General features: G+C 35.4%; 1 protein-coding gene across 2 annotated transcripts in view; it reads left to right on the plus strand.

Annotated features, from left to right (window-relative positions):
- Window positions 1–18,873, plus strand: part of LOC141348608 (mediator of RNA polymerase II transcription subunit 23) — a 54,232-nt gene that overhangs the window by 14,487 nt on the left and 20,872 nt on the right. For both annotated transcript variants that reach the window (XM_073852881.1, XM_073852882.1), the window contains 9 exons: window positions 1,050–1,250; window positions 1,437–1,580; window positions 5,748–5,893; window positions 6,075–6,320; window positions 6,990–7,132; window positions 7,218–7,392; window positions 8,746–8,909; window positions 9,122–9,246; window positions 12,097–12,302. In XM_073852881.1, coding sequence (XP_073708982.1) covers window positions 1,050–1,250; window positions 1,437–1,580; window positions 5,748–5,893; window positions 6,075–6,320; window positions 6,990–7,132; window positions 7,218–7,392; window positions 8,746–8,909; window positions 9,122–9,246; window positions 12,097–12,302 — 1,550 coding nt within the window. The remainder of the gene's footprint in view (window positions 1–1,049; window positions 1,251–1,436; window positions 1,581–5,747; window positions 5,894–6,074; window positions 6,321–6,989; window positions 7,133–7,217; window positions 7,393–8,745; window positions 8,910–9,121; window positions 9,247–12,096; window positions 12,303–18,873) is intronic.

Genomic DNA, 18,873 nt, shown 5'->3' on the forward strand with positions numbered 1-18,873 from the left:
TGATGTTGCTTTCATCAACTTAGCAACATTATATCGTTCACCTTTATAGAGCCCCTGTGCCATTATTTAAGTTGACATGCACTCTGTTGCATGCTGGTTTATTATTTTGGTGTCAGAGTAGGATAAATTGTTCATTGACAGTTCATTTTGACAGAATCCAATTTAAAGAGTTCAAAAATCAGAGCTTCGCTGCAAAAATGCTTTTTTTTTAAATTATATTTTGTTGTCTTGTTTCCAGCCAAAATATCTAAATTCTTAAATCAAGAAGGATTTTCTAGACAAATAAAAATTGTGTTGTTTTCTGAAGAAAAAAAAAACAAGTCAAAATTAAGTGCATTTTTGCTTGAAACAAGCTAAATAATCTGCCAATAGGGTAAGAAAATAAATCTTGCTTTCTGTTTGAAATAGGATTTTTTTTTGCTTACCCCATTGGCAGATTATTTTGCTTGTTCTAAGCAAAAACTCATGTAATTGTCTTGTTTTCAGAGAAAACAAGACAATTTTTACTCGTCTAGAAAATCCTTTTTGATTTAAGAATTTATAGATATTTTGGCTGGAAACAAGACAAAAAAATTGAAGTAAGAAAACGATTTAACGATTTTAAAAACCAGGTAATTTTAGCTTCAAATTTAGCCATTTTTGTAGAAAACTAAGGTTTCACTTGCATTTTTAACTCTACTACAAACTCTTTCGTTATCATGAAGCCAAAACTAGTTTGTGAGAATAAGCTTGCTCAGAATTTTAGAAACCCAAATGCATTAGCACACTCCTGGCTGCTTTCATGTGTCAGTGATGTCTACTTAGTGATCATCCGCTTGGTCTGCCCGTCTAAATAATGAGGAGGAAGATAGATTCTGATTCCTAAACACCAAAAAATGATAGTATTATTCCTGCTAGTGTACAACAGTACTTGCACTGAAATATCCAGCTTGTATGTGATAAACTGAAGAGTAAGATATGGGAAATATCTGATGTGTGGTGTATGAGTGTTTTCTCAGGTCGTGTCTGTGTAAGAGTGCGCCTCTGTCCACTGTTGTGCCCTATTGCAGCATAAGCAGAGGTGTCCGGTTCTGGAGGACCAGCTGGTGGATCTGGTGGTGTACGCTATGGAGCGGTCCGAGACGGAGGAGCAGTTTGACGACGGCGGCACCAGTCAGCTCCTGTGGCAGCACCTCTCCAGCCAGCTCATCTTCTTCGTTCTGTTCCAGTTCGCCAGCTTCCCTCACATGGTGCTGTCCCTCCATCAGAAGGTGCAGCGCTCACACGGGTCCATGTCCCAAAAGCTGCTTTCATCATTCGTGTGGAGTGCAGCGTTTGGGACAGGGCCACACAGAAGCACACACACTCTCTCACGAGAATTACACATCTGCTCCTTTTTCTGATCACCTCGGACAACCTTCTAGCCCGTGTTTCATTGACTCTCTTCTCCGAAACAGCTGGCCGGTCGTGGTTTGATCAAAGGCAGGGATCATCTGATGTGGGTGCTCCTGCAGTTTATCTCAGGAAGCATTCAGAAGAACGCTCTGGCTGACTTCCTGCCCGTCATGAAGCTGTTTGACCTGCTATACCCTGAGAAAGAGGTGAGCGACTCTGCTGTTGCTTTCATTTAAGCAGGACACGACAGCCTGGGAAAGCTTCATGAATTCATAATGTGACACTCTGAACATGCTGTTGGCTGAGGTCATCTGATCAAGGTTTCATTTAGAGCTAGCTGACCCTGGTCAACTCTTTTATTCAGCCAGCCATTAGTAATCATTTAACAGGCGCTTTGACTTGCAGTGTACCCCAGTGCCTTATCTACACTGCAAAAAAAGCTTTTCTTACTTAGATTTTTTGTCTTTTTCTAGCCAAAATATCTAAACATTCTTAAATCAAGAAGGATTTTCTAGATGAGTAAAAATTTTCTTGTTTTGAGAAATAACTAGTCAAAATTAAGTGAGTTTTTGCTTAGAACAAGCTAAATAATCTGCCAATGGGGTAAACGAAAAAATCTTATTTCAAACAGAAAACAAGATTATTTTACCCCATTGGCAGATTATTTTGACTTGTTTTTCTGAAAACAAGACAATAGTTTGTACTCGTCTAGAAAATCCTTTTTGATTTAAGGATTTGTAGATATTTTGGCTGGAAACAAGGCAAAAAGTCTAAGCAAGAAATGCCATTTTTTGCAGTGTGAGACTTAAAGCCTTTATAATATATTTTCTGAAAACCTCAATATCTCATGCAACATCTTTAGCTTCACAAGCAAATCTTGTTTTAAGGCTGTTTAGATATTGTTTTGGTAAAACGAGGCAGCTGAAGAACGAGATTTTTTTTCAATCCTTTTGAAACCTGATTAAAGAATCCCTGTTTACTCGACTTTCTCAACCACAAATTGTGTTTAAAAACTGCCAAAATGCTTTTCTTACTTAGATTTTTTACCTTGTTTCCAGCCAAAATATCTAAAAATTCTAAAATCAAGAAGGATTTTCTAGACAAGTCAAAATTATTTTCTTGTTTTCAGAAAAAAAAACCAAGTCAAAATTAAGTGAATTTTTGCTTAGATTAAGCTAAATAATCTGCCAATAGGGGAAACAAAAAAATCTTATTTCAAACAGAAAACAAGATTATTTTTCTTACATCGCTTTCAATGATTTCAAAATCATTATTTTGACCGCTAGTAGCTTATTCACCACATCCACCATCAAATAACAGTGACATTTATATTTTATTGAATTGCTCTGCTGTAAAGCCATTCATACCAATTCAATTAAATTTTGCTGATGATATCCTTGTTTTATGCCTGTGATAATTACAAGTGAAACATCACGTCATTATTGTCTATCAAACAGTGCCACCTCGAGGACTAAAAGTGAATTGCATGAATTTAGTCATCAGATATTTACATATTTTTGCACTATTACACACCTTGGTCTCTAGTGACCCTATGCACTTTTTACAAAAAATGAATCAGAAAATTGACATTCTTTTATTTATTTATTTATTTTTCTTGTTTTATTGTTCATAATGAACCGATTAAGCAATACTAAGAAAGCTGATGCCAACTTAAAAAAGTAGTAAATGATGAATGCAATGAGGTCTGCATTTAAGGCTTAAAAGAGTTCCATATTAAACGTAAGAAACCACAAAGCTTATTTTATCAATGTAATGGCAGGTGCACTGAAAAAAAAAACAGTTTTAATCATGCATTAACTGAAAACAGCATAAACTAAAAGACCTTGGTTCATCAAAATGAAGATTGAGATGAGAAACTGATATTGTCATTGTCAGATTAATGTTCAGCCGATAGTTTCAGTTAATTATATAATTTAGATGCATCTACTATTGAGCACAGATTTGGTGTTTGTCCCGTTGCCTGATCTGTATAATCCTTTTGTCAATCAGCGCTAGCAAATAAGCAGCGCTTTCCGCAGATTTAGTTGATTCTTATTGAATTGCCCTCTGAATGTTTTAAAGGTACCATAGGCTGACTGCCACAGCCAGACCCGATATCAGCCGTCTGTCATTAGTGGCCAGTATTGGCTCTCTGAATTGGTCATTTAGACAGTTGCTGTGATTAGTGATGTTCGCACGCGGTGTGGGCTATTTACACCGTCATAGTTGTTAGCTTTGTGCTTGTCCGTTTGTGAAGCCCAGCAGGACAGCTGATGAAAGACAAGCTGCTGGCTCCGTCTGTGATCCAGCCATTAGCCCACAGCATCTGTGTAAGACAGATGTGCTGCGACTGCCCATCAGCCCTGGAGTTTAGTTGAAGCGTGTAACGAGCACAAGGCAATTAGATGCTCGCCCACGGGAAAGCAGTTCTCCATCAAACTGTAGTCTGATTGTATTGATGATCCTGTGGACTTCAGCTCGCTTTAAATCCTGACGTTCCTGTTTTTAGTTTTTGAAATTAATCTCTTCCGCTCACCAGGGCTGAATTTGTTTGATCAAAAAATACAGTAAAAATAGTAATATTGTAAAATATTAGAATTTAAAATGTTTTCTGTGTGAATATTTGTTAAAATGTAAGTCATTCCTGTGATCAAAGTTGAATTTTCAGCATCATTACTCCAGTCTTCAATGTCACATGATCCTGCAGAAATCATTCTGTATATGTGACCCTGGACCACAAAACCAGTCTAAAGTAGCGGGTATATTTGTAGCAATAGCCAAAAATACATTGTGTGGGTTAAAATGATCAATTATTCTTTTATGCCAAAAATCATTAGGATGATGTTTCGGTGCACGTCCTGCAAATATGGAAAAAATAAAGGGTCTCAATTAAATATGTGCAGTTTTCACATGATTAGTGCAAATCGTCACATGACCAGAGCAGTTTATTTCCTGTTTGCACCATGAGACGATGATGGTTGCATATAAGCTCCAAAACATAAGGCTAGTAAAATATGTTAACATAAAGATTTTTGTTAACATTATCTCTAAGGGTCATAAATTCACATACAGTATATTCAGTTTTGTTGAGTGTGGTCGTAGAATGAGTAAACATGTTCAGAGTCACAATTGTGAGCGGTGGGATAACAGTGGACTTAGGTATACTATATAAATCCAATGCAGTTTTTAGTGAAGATTGCACTAAAATGTTGCTATGACAAAATATTGCACTAAATCAAATGTTACAGATAAGTTACAATATTGATGTTGCAATGCACTAATAGAACAGTTTGACGATACATGGCATATGTTAAGAGAAAGTAACAATTTTGTAAAAAAAAAATACGTTGATGGCTATATTTTTTGTCTTCTATCTTAGTATTCCTAATAATGTTGTATAACCCTAGAATGTGATCAAACTGTCTGATCAAATAGCTGGGCTGTTTTATAACCATTTTTATGAGTGCATATGTTAAGAGAAAGTAACAATTTTGTAAAAAAAAAAAATACGTTGATGGCTATATTTTTTGTCTTCTATCTTAGTATTCCTAATAATGTTGTATAACCCTAGAATGTGATCAAACTGTCTGATCAAATAGCTGGGCTGTTTTATAACCATTTTTATGAGTGCATATGTTAAGAGAAAGTAACAATTTTGTAAAAAAAAAAAATACGTTGATGGCTATATTTTTTGTCTTCTATCTTAGTATTCCTAATAATGTTGTATAAGGGTTTTTTGTGCGTAATAGTAACCCTAGAATGTGATCAAACTGTCTGATCAAATAGCTGGGCTGTTTTATAACCATTTTTATGAGTGCATATGTTAATTCAGGACATACATTATCCCACCTCTCACAATTATGACCAACTATAAAACACAATTTCTCACACACTTTCTCCAAAAAATAATTACTGATTATTTCTAAGAGCTACTAATGGCACATAATTTGGATATTTTTATGTCTGGAAAAACATTAGGATTAAACAGGTTAAGATCATGTTCCATTAAGATGTTTTGTAAATGTCCTACCGTAAATATATCAAAACTTAATTTTGATTAGTAATATTGCTAAAAACTTCATTTGGACAACTTTAAATTTGTTATTTAGGTTTTTCTCAATATCTCAGATTTTAGACTTTCAAGTAGTTGTAATTCGGCCAAATATTGTCCTGTCCTAACAAACCATACATCAATGGAAAGTTATTTATTCAAACTTTGGAAAAAAATTACCCTTATGACTGGTTTTGTGGTCCAGGCTCACAAATGCTGATTTGCTGCTCAAGAAACAAAGTGTTGAACACTTAATTGTGCTGCCCAATATTTATGTGGAAGCCGTCATTCATTTTTGTAATGCATCATGTGTTGTGTGTAGTGTATTCCAGTCCCGGACATCAATAAGCCTCAGTCCACACATGCCTTCGCGATGACCTGCATCTGGATCCACCTGAACCGCAAAGCTCAGAACGACAACTCCAAACTCCAGATCCCCATCCCACACTCGCTCAAGCTGCACCATGAGTAAGACACACACATCCACTTTTTTTGTCATTTGTATTGGATGCGTATTGGATACGTTGGAAATACATGATTTTGTTGGATGTAAGTTGAATGACAAATGAATCTGAATACAAGCTCCACATGGACTAACTGCTCCGTGAGTTCAACAACGCACCCACTTCCGGTTTCTCTCTGTGTTCAGGTTTCTTCAACAGAGTCTGCGCAATAAGAGTCTGCCCATGACCGACTATAAGATCGCTCTGCTGTGTAACGCGTACTCCACAAACTCCGAGTGCTTCACGCTGCCCATGGGTGTCCTGGTGGAGACCATCTACGGTAACGGCAGCATGCGCATCACTCTGCCCGGGACCAACTGCATGGCGTCCGGCTCAGTCACGCCTTTACCCATGAACCTGCTGGACTCCCTCACTGTCCACGCTAAGATGAGGTGAGACGAGATACTCAAACTTGTCTTTTCCATATAAATTAGTTTAGTTCTGACGAGCTGTGATTAATAACCGGACACATCTCGGTGTCACGGATGGTTGCTCAAAGGGCTCATCGGATGCAAAACTCACTTTTCCATGTTGTTTGAACACAGCCACCCTACAATGATACAAATCCACCCAGTGGTATTTTATAATCTTTAAAAGTAATATCTCCTTTTTAAAAACAGTTCATTCCCAGCTTCTTGTGGGTGTGACAACACACAGACAGAGGCCCCTCCCACGATAGTTGATTGACATGAGTGCCTTAACTTAGCCCCGCCCTCACCGAGCTGAAACAGTCCGCCATTGTGTGCCTCAGGTGCAGAGGAAGACAAGAATGTCTCCGATTGAGCGATTGAGGTGTTCTGTTCAACACACCTGTCTATTTTCAAGAGTAATTATGAAGTAACCCTGAACAACTTGATCTGCTGGTTCATTTGTGTTTAATTAGGGTTAAACCTCTGATCTAGTTTTTTGTATTTATCACACAAGGCATTATTAACTTTAATTACTTGTGTTGCTCTCTTTGCTGTCTTCAGCAATGTTATATTCCATGGATATAAGCAGGCATCTGTGCAATGTATTGTAGTTGTGCTCATTCACATGTACCTTTTGTTTTCCCCTATTAGCTTGATCCACAGCATTGCAACCCGTGTCATTAAACTGGCCCACGCCAAGTCTAGTCTCGCCCTGGCCCCAGCCTTGGTGGAAACGTACAGCCGACTGCTGGTCTACATGGAGATCGAGTCCCTCGGCATTAAGGGCTTTATCAGTAAGTCTGACACAAACTTTGCAGATGTTTATTTACGTTTGAAACTGCTCTTGTGTATGACTGTGTTTTTACGACCCTCCACTAGGTCAGCTTCTGCCAAACGTGTTCAAGTCTCATGCGTGGGGGATTCTGCACACTCTGCTGGAGATGTTCAGCTATCGCATGCACCACATTCAGCCTCATTACCGCGTTCAGCTCCTGTCACACCTTCACTCGCTCGCCGCTGTTCCACAGACCAATCAGAACCAGCTGCACCTCTGGTTAGTCTCCGCCCACACAGTTCAACGCAGTTTTTTCATGCACCTGCCAAGTTTGAGATTTTGGGCTTTTTTTGTTTTTCATAAAGTGTTTTTTCAGACTAGTGGGAAGAAAACATCCAAAAACACTGTTAAGTGTTTCTTTTATAGCACTTTATCTAATTGTGTCAATTGATTTCAATTACAATCTATATTTTTAAAGGCCGTTTTCTCACATTTATTTATTTTTCCTCCTACACTGAGCCTTAAATCTCCACTTCAGTAGCACCTACACACCAAACTTTACATTTTTGTTCCTGTCTATATCCTGAAGGTTTTTACAGAGGGATTTGTTCATTTATGATTCGCTTGATTATATGTGACCCTGGACCACAAAACCAGTCTTAAGTTGCTGGGGTATATTTGTCGCAATAGCCAAAAATACATTGCATGGGTCAAAATTTTTGATTTTTCTTTTATGCCAAAAATCATTGAGAAATTAAGTAAAGTTCATGTTCCAAGAACATTTTTTGTAAAATTCCTACTGTAAACATATCAAAATGTAATTTTTGATTTGTAATATGCATTGTTAAGAACCTAATTTGGACAACTTTAAAGGTGATTTTCTCAGTCTTTTTGATTTTTTTGCATCCTCAGATTTCTGATTTCAAATAGATGTATCTCAGCCAAATATTGTCGGATCCTAACAAACCATACATAAATAGAAAGCTTATTTATTGAGCTTTCATATGATGTATAAATCTCAGTTTTGTCAAATTTTACCTTATGACTGGTTTTGTGGTCCAGGGTCACATATAAGATTTTATTACTCAAAATTTGTAAAAAAAAAAAAATAAATGTTTCCTGTCTGTTCTGAATTATGGTGTGATGAAATGAGATGCCCAAAATTCCTTCTGTAAAAACTTTTGACTCTAATATTCTTAAACAAGAATTTTGAAACTGACTTCATCCAGTGTTTAGATGAACATACATAGGCAAAAATATATGCAAATAATGCCTCATTTGCATATTTAAACAACATTTTAGAAAAAAATGTTTGCAATTATCAATGTAATCAATCAACTGGGTAAGTAAGACGATAACTAAAAGTTCTTTTTTTCTATTCATCTGCAGTGTCTCACCCAAAGGCACAAAAATGCCACAATAAAGTGATGCACAGTATATGCTGTCCACTATTTGTTTATGTAAACTTTCTGTCAAATGCATGTGCTGCTTAATGTATTTGACACGTGTTTTCAAAAGTGCATAACTTACGTCTTACAACTTCAGTAGCTGTAGTATGGCAGTGCATTGTTCCAGTCACAGCTTGTGTGTTGTTCTGCTGTCTGTACTCATTCTGTGTGTTTGTGTGAGTAGTGTTGAGAGCACCGCTCTTAGGTTGATCACAGCTCTGGGGAGTTCAGAAGTTCAGCCGCAGTTCACACGTTTCCTCAATGACCCTAAAACTGTGCTGTCTGCCGAGTCCGAGGAGCTGAACCGAGCGCTGATCCTCACGCTGGCTCGGGCCACACACGTCACAGGTATTTCACACCATTAACACACTCTGCTGATGCTTTGACTGTTAAAGATGCATTACATAACTGACCTGATGATTGGTTTTCTGTCACATAGCATTTGGTTCAGTCACTCAGTTTCACGATACATATTTACATAATGAACTGGCATTCGTTCTTTGAGCAGACAAAATGCTTAATATAACCTGTGATAATGTTGTTTTTTTGTTGTGGTGCAGATTTCTTCACTGGCTCGGACTCCATTCAGGGCACCTGGTGTAAGGACATCCTGCAGACCATCATGAACTTCACACCTCATAACTGGGCCTCTCACACTCTCAGCTGTTTTCCTGCTCCGCTGCAGGTATGCACTCACATATACACTCCTATTGGTGAAAACACGAGATTTTATCTGGCTTGAGATCTTACAGTCTCAGTGTAATATCATGAAGAATGAAATTCTGATGAAAATGTACTCACCCTCGTGCCATCCAATATGTAAATGAGTTTGTTTCTTCATCAGATTTGGAGAAATGTGTGATTCCATCACTTACTCACCAATGGATCCTCTGCACTGAATGGGTGCCGTCAGAATATGAGTCCAAACAGCTGATAGAAACATCACAATAATCCGCACCATTACAGTCCACCAGTTAACATCTTGAGAAACAGAAAAGCTGTGTTTGTAATAAATCCACTGGAGCGGTCTGATTTACTTGTGGAATATTGTGATGTTTTTATCAGCTGTTTGGACTCTAATTCTGACGGCACCCAGTCACTCCACAGAATCCATCGGTGAAACAGTGACGGAATGACACATTTTTCCAAATTTTATGAAAAAACAAACTCATCTACATCTTGGATGGCCTAAGGGCGAGCACATTTTTATTTATTTTTTATTTTTGGGTGAACTATTCCAGTATGCGTTTTTGCACATAGTGAATCTATAGTAACATACAGTCATGCTGTTTTAAATGTATACTGCATTTGACACACAAAAATGAATTGAGGCAGTCAACACATGCACACAGCAAGAGTTTGACACTGTAATTCATTAAAAAAATCAGACTGTGGCTGAATAATGCCCATGTAACCTGCTAATGACAGAATTTAGCCTATGCATAAAACCCAGTATTAGTATCAGAGCTGTCGGGATTATTCTTACACTTGTTGTTATGTAATTGCAATTAATGTCACACTTGTCATTTATGCTGTTTTAATAATTATTATGGACTACCAAGTAAACCAACAAATTGGAACTGCTATAATTATATAAAACTCTTTCAGAATTTTTTATTGGCAAAACTGACGGAGCACAATTAATTTTGATGCGTGTAAACTCTCATTAGTTGGCAATTAATTGCATGCTGGGTGGATGGATGGATCATTGTGAATTAGTTGCATGTATTAAAACAGCCCTAACTAGTATATTCATATATAGTATATTTTGTGCATTAGAGAAGCTGTGATTAGGAAACTGAACTTTAAAATTGTGTGCATTTTCTTTATACTCACTGTAATTTCTTCTCAATGCTAGTACAGTGGCTAAGTTTTAGTACATCTCTAGGATGACTGTGAAGTTTTCAAACACTGGTTGACGTCACTCCCTCTCAGGATGTCTTGGGTTGATGAATTCTCCTTTATCTTCAGTGTTTTGATGCTGTGTTTGTAACATGAGGAAGAAATGGAGTGCCTCTGGACATCACCTTACTTCTAAGAGCTGAGGAGTCCTCTGTTGTTTGAAAGTTTTCTGAAAAGGGAACATGAGGGATTGGTTTATGTTGTGATTATGTTGCTATTGCTTCATTGCTGCAGTCCATTAAACTTGCAAAGTCAAAATATTCAACTTCCAACTTGGAGAAGTACACTAAAATGTCAAAATGTCAGACTTCTGATGGTGAAACCCATGCATATATCATATACTCTGGTGAGAACCCTGCAGCATCCAGAAACAAATGTATAAACACATCAAAGGATCCTCTGTGTCAAACAGCAGTTTGTTAGCACTGAATAGCCTCATTTATCTCTGCAACTTGTTTGCAAAGAGATGTCTGTTTGCTATCGAAGGCTAAGATATGTGTTTTCACTTTGTTTTTCCCTATGAGATGTCATCTGAGCATTGGTTCTTTAACACTTTCATGGTTGGAACCAGTGTTGAGGAAAGTTAGTTTTAAAAGTGATGCATTACAATATTAAGTTACTCCCTAAAAAAGTAACTAATAACGTTACTTAGTTTCTTTTTATGGAAAGTAATGAGTTGCGTTACTTTTGCGTTACTTTTTAAATCTGGGCAGCGCTTGCTTGTTTGTTTTTAATATAAAGTTCTATTTTTAGCAAATATAAAAGCCTTTTCACACCAAAAGCCTCAGGCTTAGAGAAAAGTAAATCTCCGTCTGTACAGTAGACCGCAGAAGAACAAAAGTCAACTCTTCAGCAATAAAAAAAGGAAAACAAATGTTAGATTATCTTGAGTAATTTGTGCTTATCAGTATGGATGAATTGGATCATCGAAGGTCAGCAGCAAAGTCATCGGTTAATAAAATGAGATTAAATACATAAAGGATATTTGTATTATTTAACATATTTAATTATTGCAGGTTTGCGTTAAATTTCAGTGTTTTTATTCATTTTGAAGAACACTGGATCTGTTTTTTAGTGAGTGAGATGAATTAATGCATGTTCACATTTATTCTAGAACTAAAGTAACATCTTACTCACAATTTCTCTCCACATGGGGACAGGAGAGCTTTTAATCAATAAATAGGGGAAAAAATTACTGGCGTTACTCATTTGAAAAAGTAACTCAGATATTTTCTTGTCAGTTAAATAGTAATGCGTTACTTTACTAGTTACTTGGAAAAATTAATATTATTGTGTTACTTGTAATGCGTTACCCCTAAAACTTGTCAGAGATAGAAAGAATATAGGAATATTCAGCATTTTTCCTCACATCAAGGACAGTCCACAGTACAACTATAACGATAATGACAGGAACAGTATTGTTGGAATCATTTTCAGCATTATTTCTCCAGCTGATAAACCATAAAAACATCCAGCTGGAGTATTTAAACCCACAGTGCACACTTTAAACAAAACGTTATCATCTTTGATGTGGGTGATAATATAGTTATTGTTATAGATGTCTTCATAGTTCTTGGCGGGCCTTTAATCATATTCATAATAACTTTCCTTCTCTCTTGTGTTAATTTCCCAGGCCTTCTTCAAGCAGAATAACGTTCCGCAGGAGAGCCGTTTTAACCTGAAGAAGAACGTGGAGGAGGAGTACAGGAAGTGGAAGTCTATGACCGTGGAGAACGACATTATCACACACTTCTCCATGCAGGGCTCGCCTCCCCTCTTCCTGTGTCTGCTGTGGAAGATGCTGCTGGAGACGGACCACATCAATCAGATCGGCTTCAGGTACAGCCCTCGCATTCTCAACAGCTGTTTCAGTGTTTCAGTACATCTCACTCTTTGAGCTTTCTGATTTATAGAGTATGATTGATCCATACAGATCCTGTTCTTTTCAGGATGTCCTGAACATTGAATAAATTCGGTTTTATCCATTTAACCCTCTGGGCCTCTTGTTTTAGGAGTCACACTTGCTCCTTCGCGGTCAAAAGTGACCGAAGCCTTTTCTTCAGGAAAATCAATGAAATGCATTTTTGTTCAGTAATATTTTGTGATTATTATTTAGAATTTTGAGGAGTTTTAATGATACTATGCAATATTTATATATATATATATATATATATATATATTATTTATTTATTTATTTATTTTTATTTTTTTTTCACTTTTTTTTTCAGCACAGTGGCTGATTTGCAACCAAAAGATTCTCTGAATTATTGCAGTTTTTTAAATTTCCTATTCAATTCCTATGTCGGTCATTTTTGAGGACTTTTTAACATATCCGATTCATGTCAGTGATTTTTTTTTTAAATTTCAAAACATGCAATTTTTCCGTCAAAAATGACCGAAGAGGCCCAGAGGGTTAAGAAAGTCTCCTCCTCTTTTTAAAGTGGTAATGCTTCTTTCAGTGCTTTCTCTTGTGCGTCTGAACTTGAGATTTAACTGGTTTCACATTTGTGACCCTGGAGCACAAAACCAGTCTTAAGTAGAACAGGTATATTTATAGCAATATAGCCAAAAATACACAGTGTGGGTCAAAATTATTGATTTTTCTTTTATGCAAAAAATCATTAGCATATTAACCCTTTAAATTTGAAGCTTGGGAGTATAGACTTAAGTTTGGCCTCATTTTAAAGAAGACCCTTGGCAGATTATTGTTGAAGTTAAAAAATATTTATGAAAATGATTTATGAGTAATTTTTATATAAAATATATATTTTATAAAAAAATTTGAACTATTTACTTACAAAATAAAAGTTGTGTTCCAAATTTGAGGTTTATATCTTAAAAAATGAGCTTTTAGTAAGATTGTGTTTGAGTGCAGTACCAAACTTTTCCCTTTAGGTTCTGTCGTGGATTTTTGTGAAGCAAACCAGTTTTTGTCTTTGTCTAGTCTTTATTTCTCTGCAGAGAAAAGTGCTCTAGTTTACACACAGCGGACTGTGAGCGAAGAATTAAAGAGACAGGCTCACAGCTCAGTTTTATAGTCTAGTCTAGTGTAAATTTATATATTGTATAGTTTTTTAAATAATTAATATTTGACTAAAACTACTTTCTGAGTTTTTAGATGATGAAAAACATTAAGTCAAGTGTGTCCAAACTTTTGACTGGTAGTATATAAATCTTAATTTATAAAAATGGCTGGATTTGTGGATATTGACGTACTGCTCCCCATCTATAATTTCCTCTGGGCCACTAAGCATTAAGTTGGCGTTATTGATTGCGAGGACGATATCGAACAAATAGTTTACAAATTGCTTACATGACTTATGTTTAAACCAGCATTACGTTTTGTAATTGTGACTGAGACTATAAGGATAAGGCCTCATTGTACCCAGTGATAAATGACAATAAATGCTTTCTTTGAAGAGAGTGTAGAAAACCTCAATACAAAAATGGAAAAAATGCTCAATTCCAGAATTCAGATGAAATTCAAAGGAACTGTCTAATAAACTCTAGTCACACATTCTTGTCAGTTACAATTGTATTCATATTTTAACTAAATTATCCTTCTTGATTGCTTTCGACTGGCTTTAGAATAAATTGTAGTTGAGAATCAACTCTCTCAAAGGTTACAAATGATATTCTGCTTTCTCTTGAGCCAAGTTTCTGTGTCGTTTTGGTATTATCGGATCAAAGGTGCAGCATTAGACATCATTGAACATACAGTTATTTTAGATTAGGGGTGAATTTAATCCGTATTAATATAAACCAACATCAACAAAATAAATTGTAAGGCTTTGTTCCGTTTTCATATTAAAACATTGGTTTAATAGTTTAATTGTTTTCCCCAAATTCTGTTTTAATTTTTACAAATTCAGTTTTTTTTTCCATTTAATTTTTTCTGGACTCAGTTTTAATGGTTAAATTCATTAGTAATCAAGTAATTGAAATCATGAAACTTCTACAATTTAAGAACAATTTATTAAAAGTTTAAATAAATAAAAATTAGGGCCCCTACAGAACGTTTAAATTTTTCTTTTCTTTTCTCTCCCAAGTTAAGTGTTTTCTGTTTTATTTGTTCTGCATTTTACTTGATTAATTAAATTTTAATATTCAGACGGTATGCCCAATCGATTGAAATTACTATAACAGCTTAAAGTATTAAATTATTAGCAATGAAATGTTTTATTTCCTCAGAAATTAAAAGTGTTTTATTTTTTCTGGATTCATGATTTGATTATTATTACAATAATTAAATCAATCAAATTAAGGCATACAAAAATGTATTAATCTTTTATTTTGTTTATTTTGTTTTTTGTTTTTTACAACCAAGGTCTGCTAAAATTAAAGCATGGAAGAAAGACTGAAATTATTCCTTAAAGTTTAAAATGAAATGATTATCTTCAATATTACTTTGAGAAGAAGCACATTTTACTCTACAATAGTAATATATTTATGTCACAAATTTTATTTAGGTGGTTTGTGAAGACCTTTGTGTTTCTGTATATATCTGACAAAAAATTTTTTTTTTTTAATAAACTGTTGTAAAGTTGCTGAAGTGACTCTCAGAGCAGCTCTGGTAGATGAAGTTCATGTATTCATGTCTTATATGTGACCCTAGAGCACAAAACCAGTCTTCAGTAGCACAGGTATATTTATAGCAATAGCCAAAAAAACATTGTATGGGTCAAAATGATCAATTTTTCTTTTATGCCAAAAATCATTTGAATATTAAGTGCAGATCATGTTCCATGAAGATATTTTGTAAATTTCCTACCGTAAATATATCAAAACTTAATTTTTGATTAGTAATATGCATTGCTAAGAACTTCATTTGGACAACTTTAAAGACAATTTCCTCAATATTGAGATTTTTTTGCACCCTCAGATTCCGGATTTTTAAATAGTTGTATCTTAGCCAAATACTGACCTATCCTAACAAACCGTATAACAATTGAAAGCTATACATATCTATTTATTCAGCTATAATTTTAAAGAAATTTTAATTTTAAAGAAAAGGACCCTTATGACTGGTTTTGTGGTCCAGGGTCACATATTGTAAGACAACACTGTGAGCATCTCATGCCTGTTTAAGTTTGTGTAGCCGTCTCAGTAGTTGCAGTTTCTTTAACACTAGCACTGCTGTATTGTATTTTGTGTGACTTCAGCTGAAAACGCTGACCTGTAGAGGTTTGTGTGAGTTCCTGCACGTCTGGCTGGTGTTGTACTGTCCGCAGCGCTCATCTGTCTCTCTTTAAATGGCTGATGTATATTGTGCCTCATTTGAAGTGTGTGTTTGTGTGGTCTAATGTCATCAGGGGCTGCAGCTGCTCTCTCGTATAAAGGCTGCTTGTGTGGGACTGAATGGAGCGGTTCGACCCGCCGCCTGTGTGATCCACTTTATTCTCCAGTCACGAGCTCTGCCTCATTACACCGCCGCTGCTGCGGCTGCAGATGTTTAAGGGCTTTCTGGCATTTCTGCCACTTTCTCAGAGCAATCAAAGGCTGCAGGATGTACATGCTGTGTGATATTAAATCACAGGACACACTGAGCTGAATGTTCAGACTGTCAGATAAAAGTAAACACAGATCAGAATCCAAATGCTTTTGATCCCAGAGAGCGGCGGCGCTGACTGAGTGCTTATGTAATCCAATGTTCTCCGCTCATTCTTATTCTGTCAACTTTCCTGGCTCTTTCTTCTGTCCCTAGAAACAGTAATGCTGTTCAAGGTTTCCTACAGCATTTAGTTTTTCATGATCATTTTTCAGCCTCTTCCTGACTCTACAATATAGCACTTTTAAGTTAAATGTACACATTTTTACTACAGTATTATCATCCAGTGTTGGGGAAAGTTACTTTTAAAAGTAATGCATTACAATATTGAGTTACTCCATAAAGTAACTAATTACGTTTTTTACTTTTGCATTACTTTTTAAATCTGGGCAGGGTTTGTTTTTAATATAAAAAGTTCTATTTTTGTCAAATGTAAAAGCCTTTTCACAGCAAAAGCCTCAGGCTTAGAGAAAAGTAAATCTCCGTCTGTACAGTAGACCACTGAAGAACAAATGTCAACTCTTCAGCAATTTAGGTGAACTTGTACACTACTGTTTGGGATCAGTAAGAATTTTTTTTTTTTTTTTTAAGAAATTTATATTTTTTATTTTGGATGCATTAAATTGATCAAAAGTGGCAGTAAAACTGTTATTAATGTTACAGAATGTTTCAGTTTCAAATAAATGCTGTTTTTTTTTTTTTTACTTTTTATTCATCTGGATCCTAAAAAATAAAATGTATCACAGTTTCCACAAAAATATTGGGCAGCATAACTGTTACATTGTAAATTGTTACATTGTAACATTGATAATAATCATAAATTGATTAATAACATTGATAACAATCAGATAATAATAAAAAACGCAGCAAATCAGTATATTCGAATGATTTCTGAAGGATCATGTGACAAAATTCAGTTTGATCATAGGAATAAATTACATTTTAACAGATATTTGCATAGAACACCAAATTGTAATAATATTTAACTTTTTTTTTCAGTTTTTACTGTATTTTTGATTGAATAATTGCAGCCTTGGTGAGCAAAATAGACTTTAGAAAGAGCCCAGAGCTTTAAAAAAAATGTGTGTCAGTGTTGAGCAGATCACTGAATTTCAACAAGATTAGCCCTGTTCTCCATCATCTCTAGGATTTTGTAGTTGGTCAGGTTTATTTTGGTACACAAAGGTCTAGATTTCAATGGTTCTTGTGTACTTTCAGTTCAGCGTCTGTGAAACTCACTCTACAGAAGACATCGCTCGCTCTCTTCTGATGTGTTTCTTGCTGTCAGTCATTCCTGACTCCTGCTGCTTTCTGTTCTCACTGCTTTATCTCTGTCGGTCTCTTGAGAAAGATGCAGCCGGTTCTTGAAACTTGACAGTAGCTTTGCAGTGAGTTTTCTCTGAGCTGAACACAGTGTCAAGTATCGACAGAAGGCTGTGTTTTTACAGAACTTACTCTTACACTGAGCTCTTGGGATGTGATACTGTAACATTGCCAAATGCTCTTTGTTACATTGATGAAATGATGGATGCTTCAATCTTTTATGGCTCATATAGTCTGATATAATGAAAATATGGAAATGAAAACAGCTTTATTTTATTTAGAGACTCAAAAATATGCAGTTTGGTGCAGATGCTGATATTTACATGATGAAATTTTGATTCTTGTAATGTAGGTCAATGAGATATTTATAACAGTATAGCAGATACTGACATAAATATCACCAATAATATATTTTAGTAAGATGAGATTGAAATGATCCAAACATATAATGCAATGTAATCCAATGATGATTGAAAGATGAACAAATAAATGTTCCTTAACAGATGTGAGATGATTTTTGGCGGCTTGGAAAGATCATTCCAAGTAAAGCTTCTGGAAACAAACATTCCTCAAAAGATCCATAGATTTGAGACTAAAACATGATTAATGGAGAATCAAGTAAAGCCAAGCTGCTTCAGTCCAGTAAGTGTTCATCTGTAAATATCACTACAGCTATTCTTACATTTACTTGATAAAAAGCAAAGATTTGACAGCAAAAAGACATGTGAAGCACCAGCTGAAGGTTTATACAACTAGACCGAAAGACCTTTTACTTGATAAAAAACTCTAAACTATCAATCAAGTGACAGAAGATGTGGAGTAGATTGTAATACAGGTTTTGATCATGTTGATCATTTAGAGGCTTTGGAAATTTGCGTATCAAACATGATCTACACTCAATTAAAAATAAAGTGCTTCACGATGCCAAAGAAGAACCTTTGTTTTTGTCTAAATGGTTTTGTAAAGAACTTTTAACATCTGAAGAACCTTTAAGTTTCACAAAAGGTTCTTTGTGGCAGAATATGTTCATTAGAGTATAAAAAGGTAAGAAAGAGATGGTTCTTTAAAGAACCTTTGACTAAATGGTCCTTTGTGGAACAAAAAATGGTTCTTCTATGGCATCGCTGTGAAGAACCTTTTAAAGCACCTTTATTTTTAAGAGTTAGGCTCCAGTAATGAACCTTCCTCAAAAGACCTTTTTAAGACCTGCAAAAAATATATATTTATTTATTTATTTATACACACAGTAAAATAAAGCATGGTTTTACAGTTCAGATGCAGGTTTCACAAAAACAAAGTTTTATTAAATGACAGACTTCACATTTCAGCCTTTAAGAGTCAAACCTATCAATTCTTATATTCATTTAAACAATTATTATCAATCAAGTATTATATTAAATAACATATTTTTTCCTGGCTTAATTGTTAAAATGATCACATTATCTTCTTGTCGTTTCACTAGTTCGCTTTTATAGCTCTGTGTGTTTGCTGCTTAAAAACATGGATTGATTTCTAAATTGGTCTTTGACAACAGCAGAC

This window comes from Garra rufa, chromosome 13 (genome assembly GCF_049309525.1).
Source record: "Garra rufa chromosome 13, GarRuf1.0, whole genome shotgun sequence".
In the NCBI taxonomy this organism is placed as follows: domain Eukaryota; kingdom Metazoa; phylum Chordata; class Actinopteri; order Cypriniformes; family Cyprinidae; genus Garra; species Garra rufa.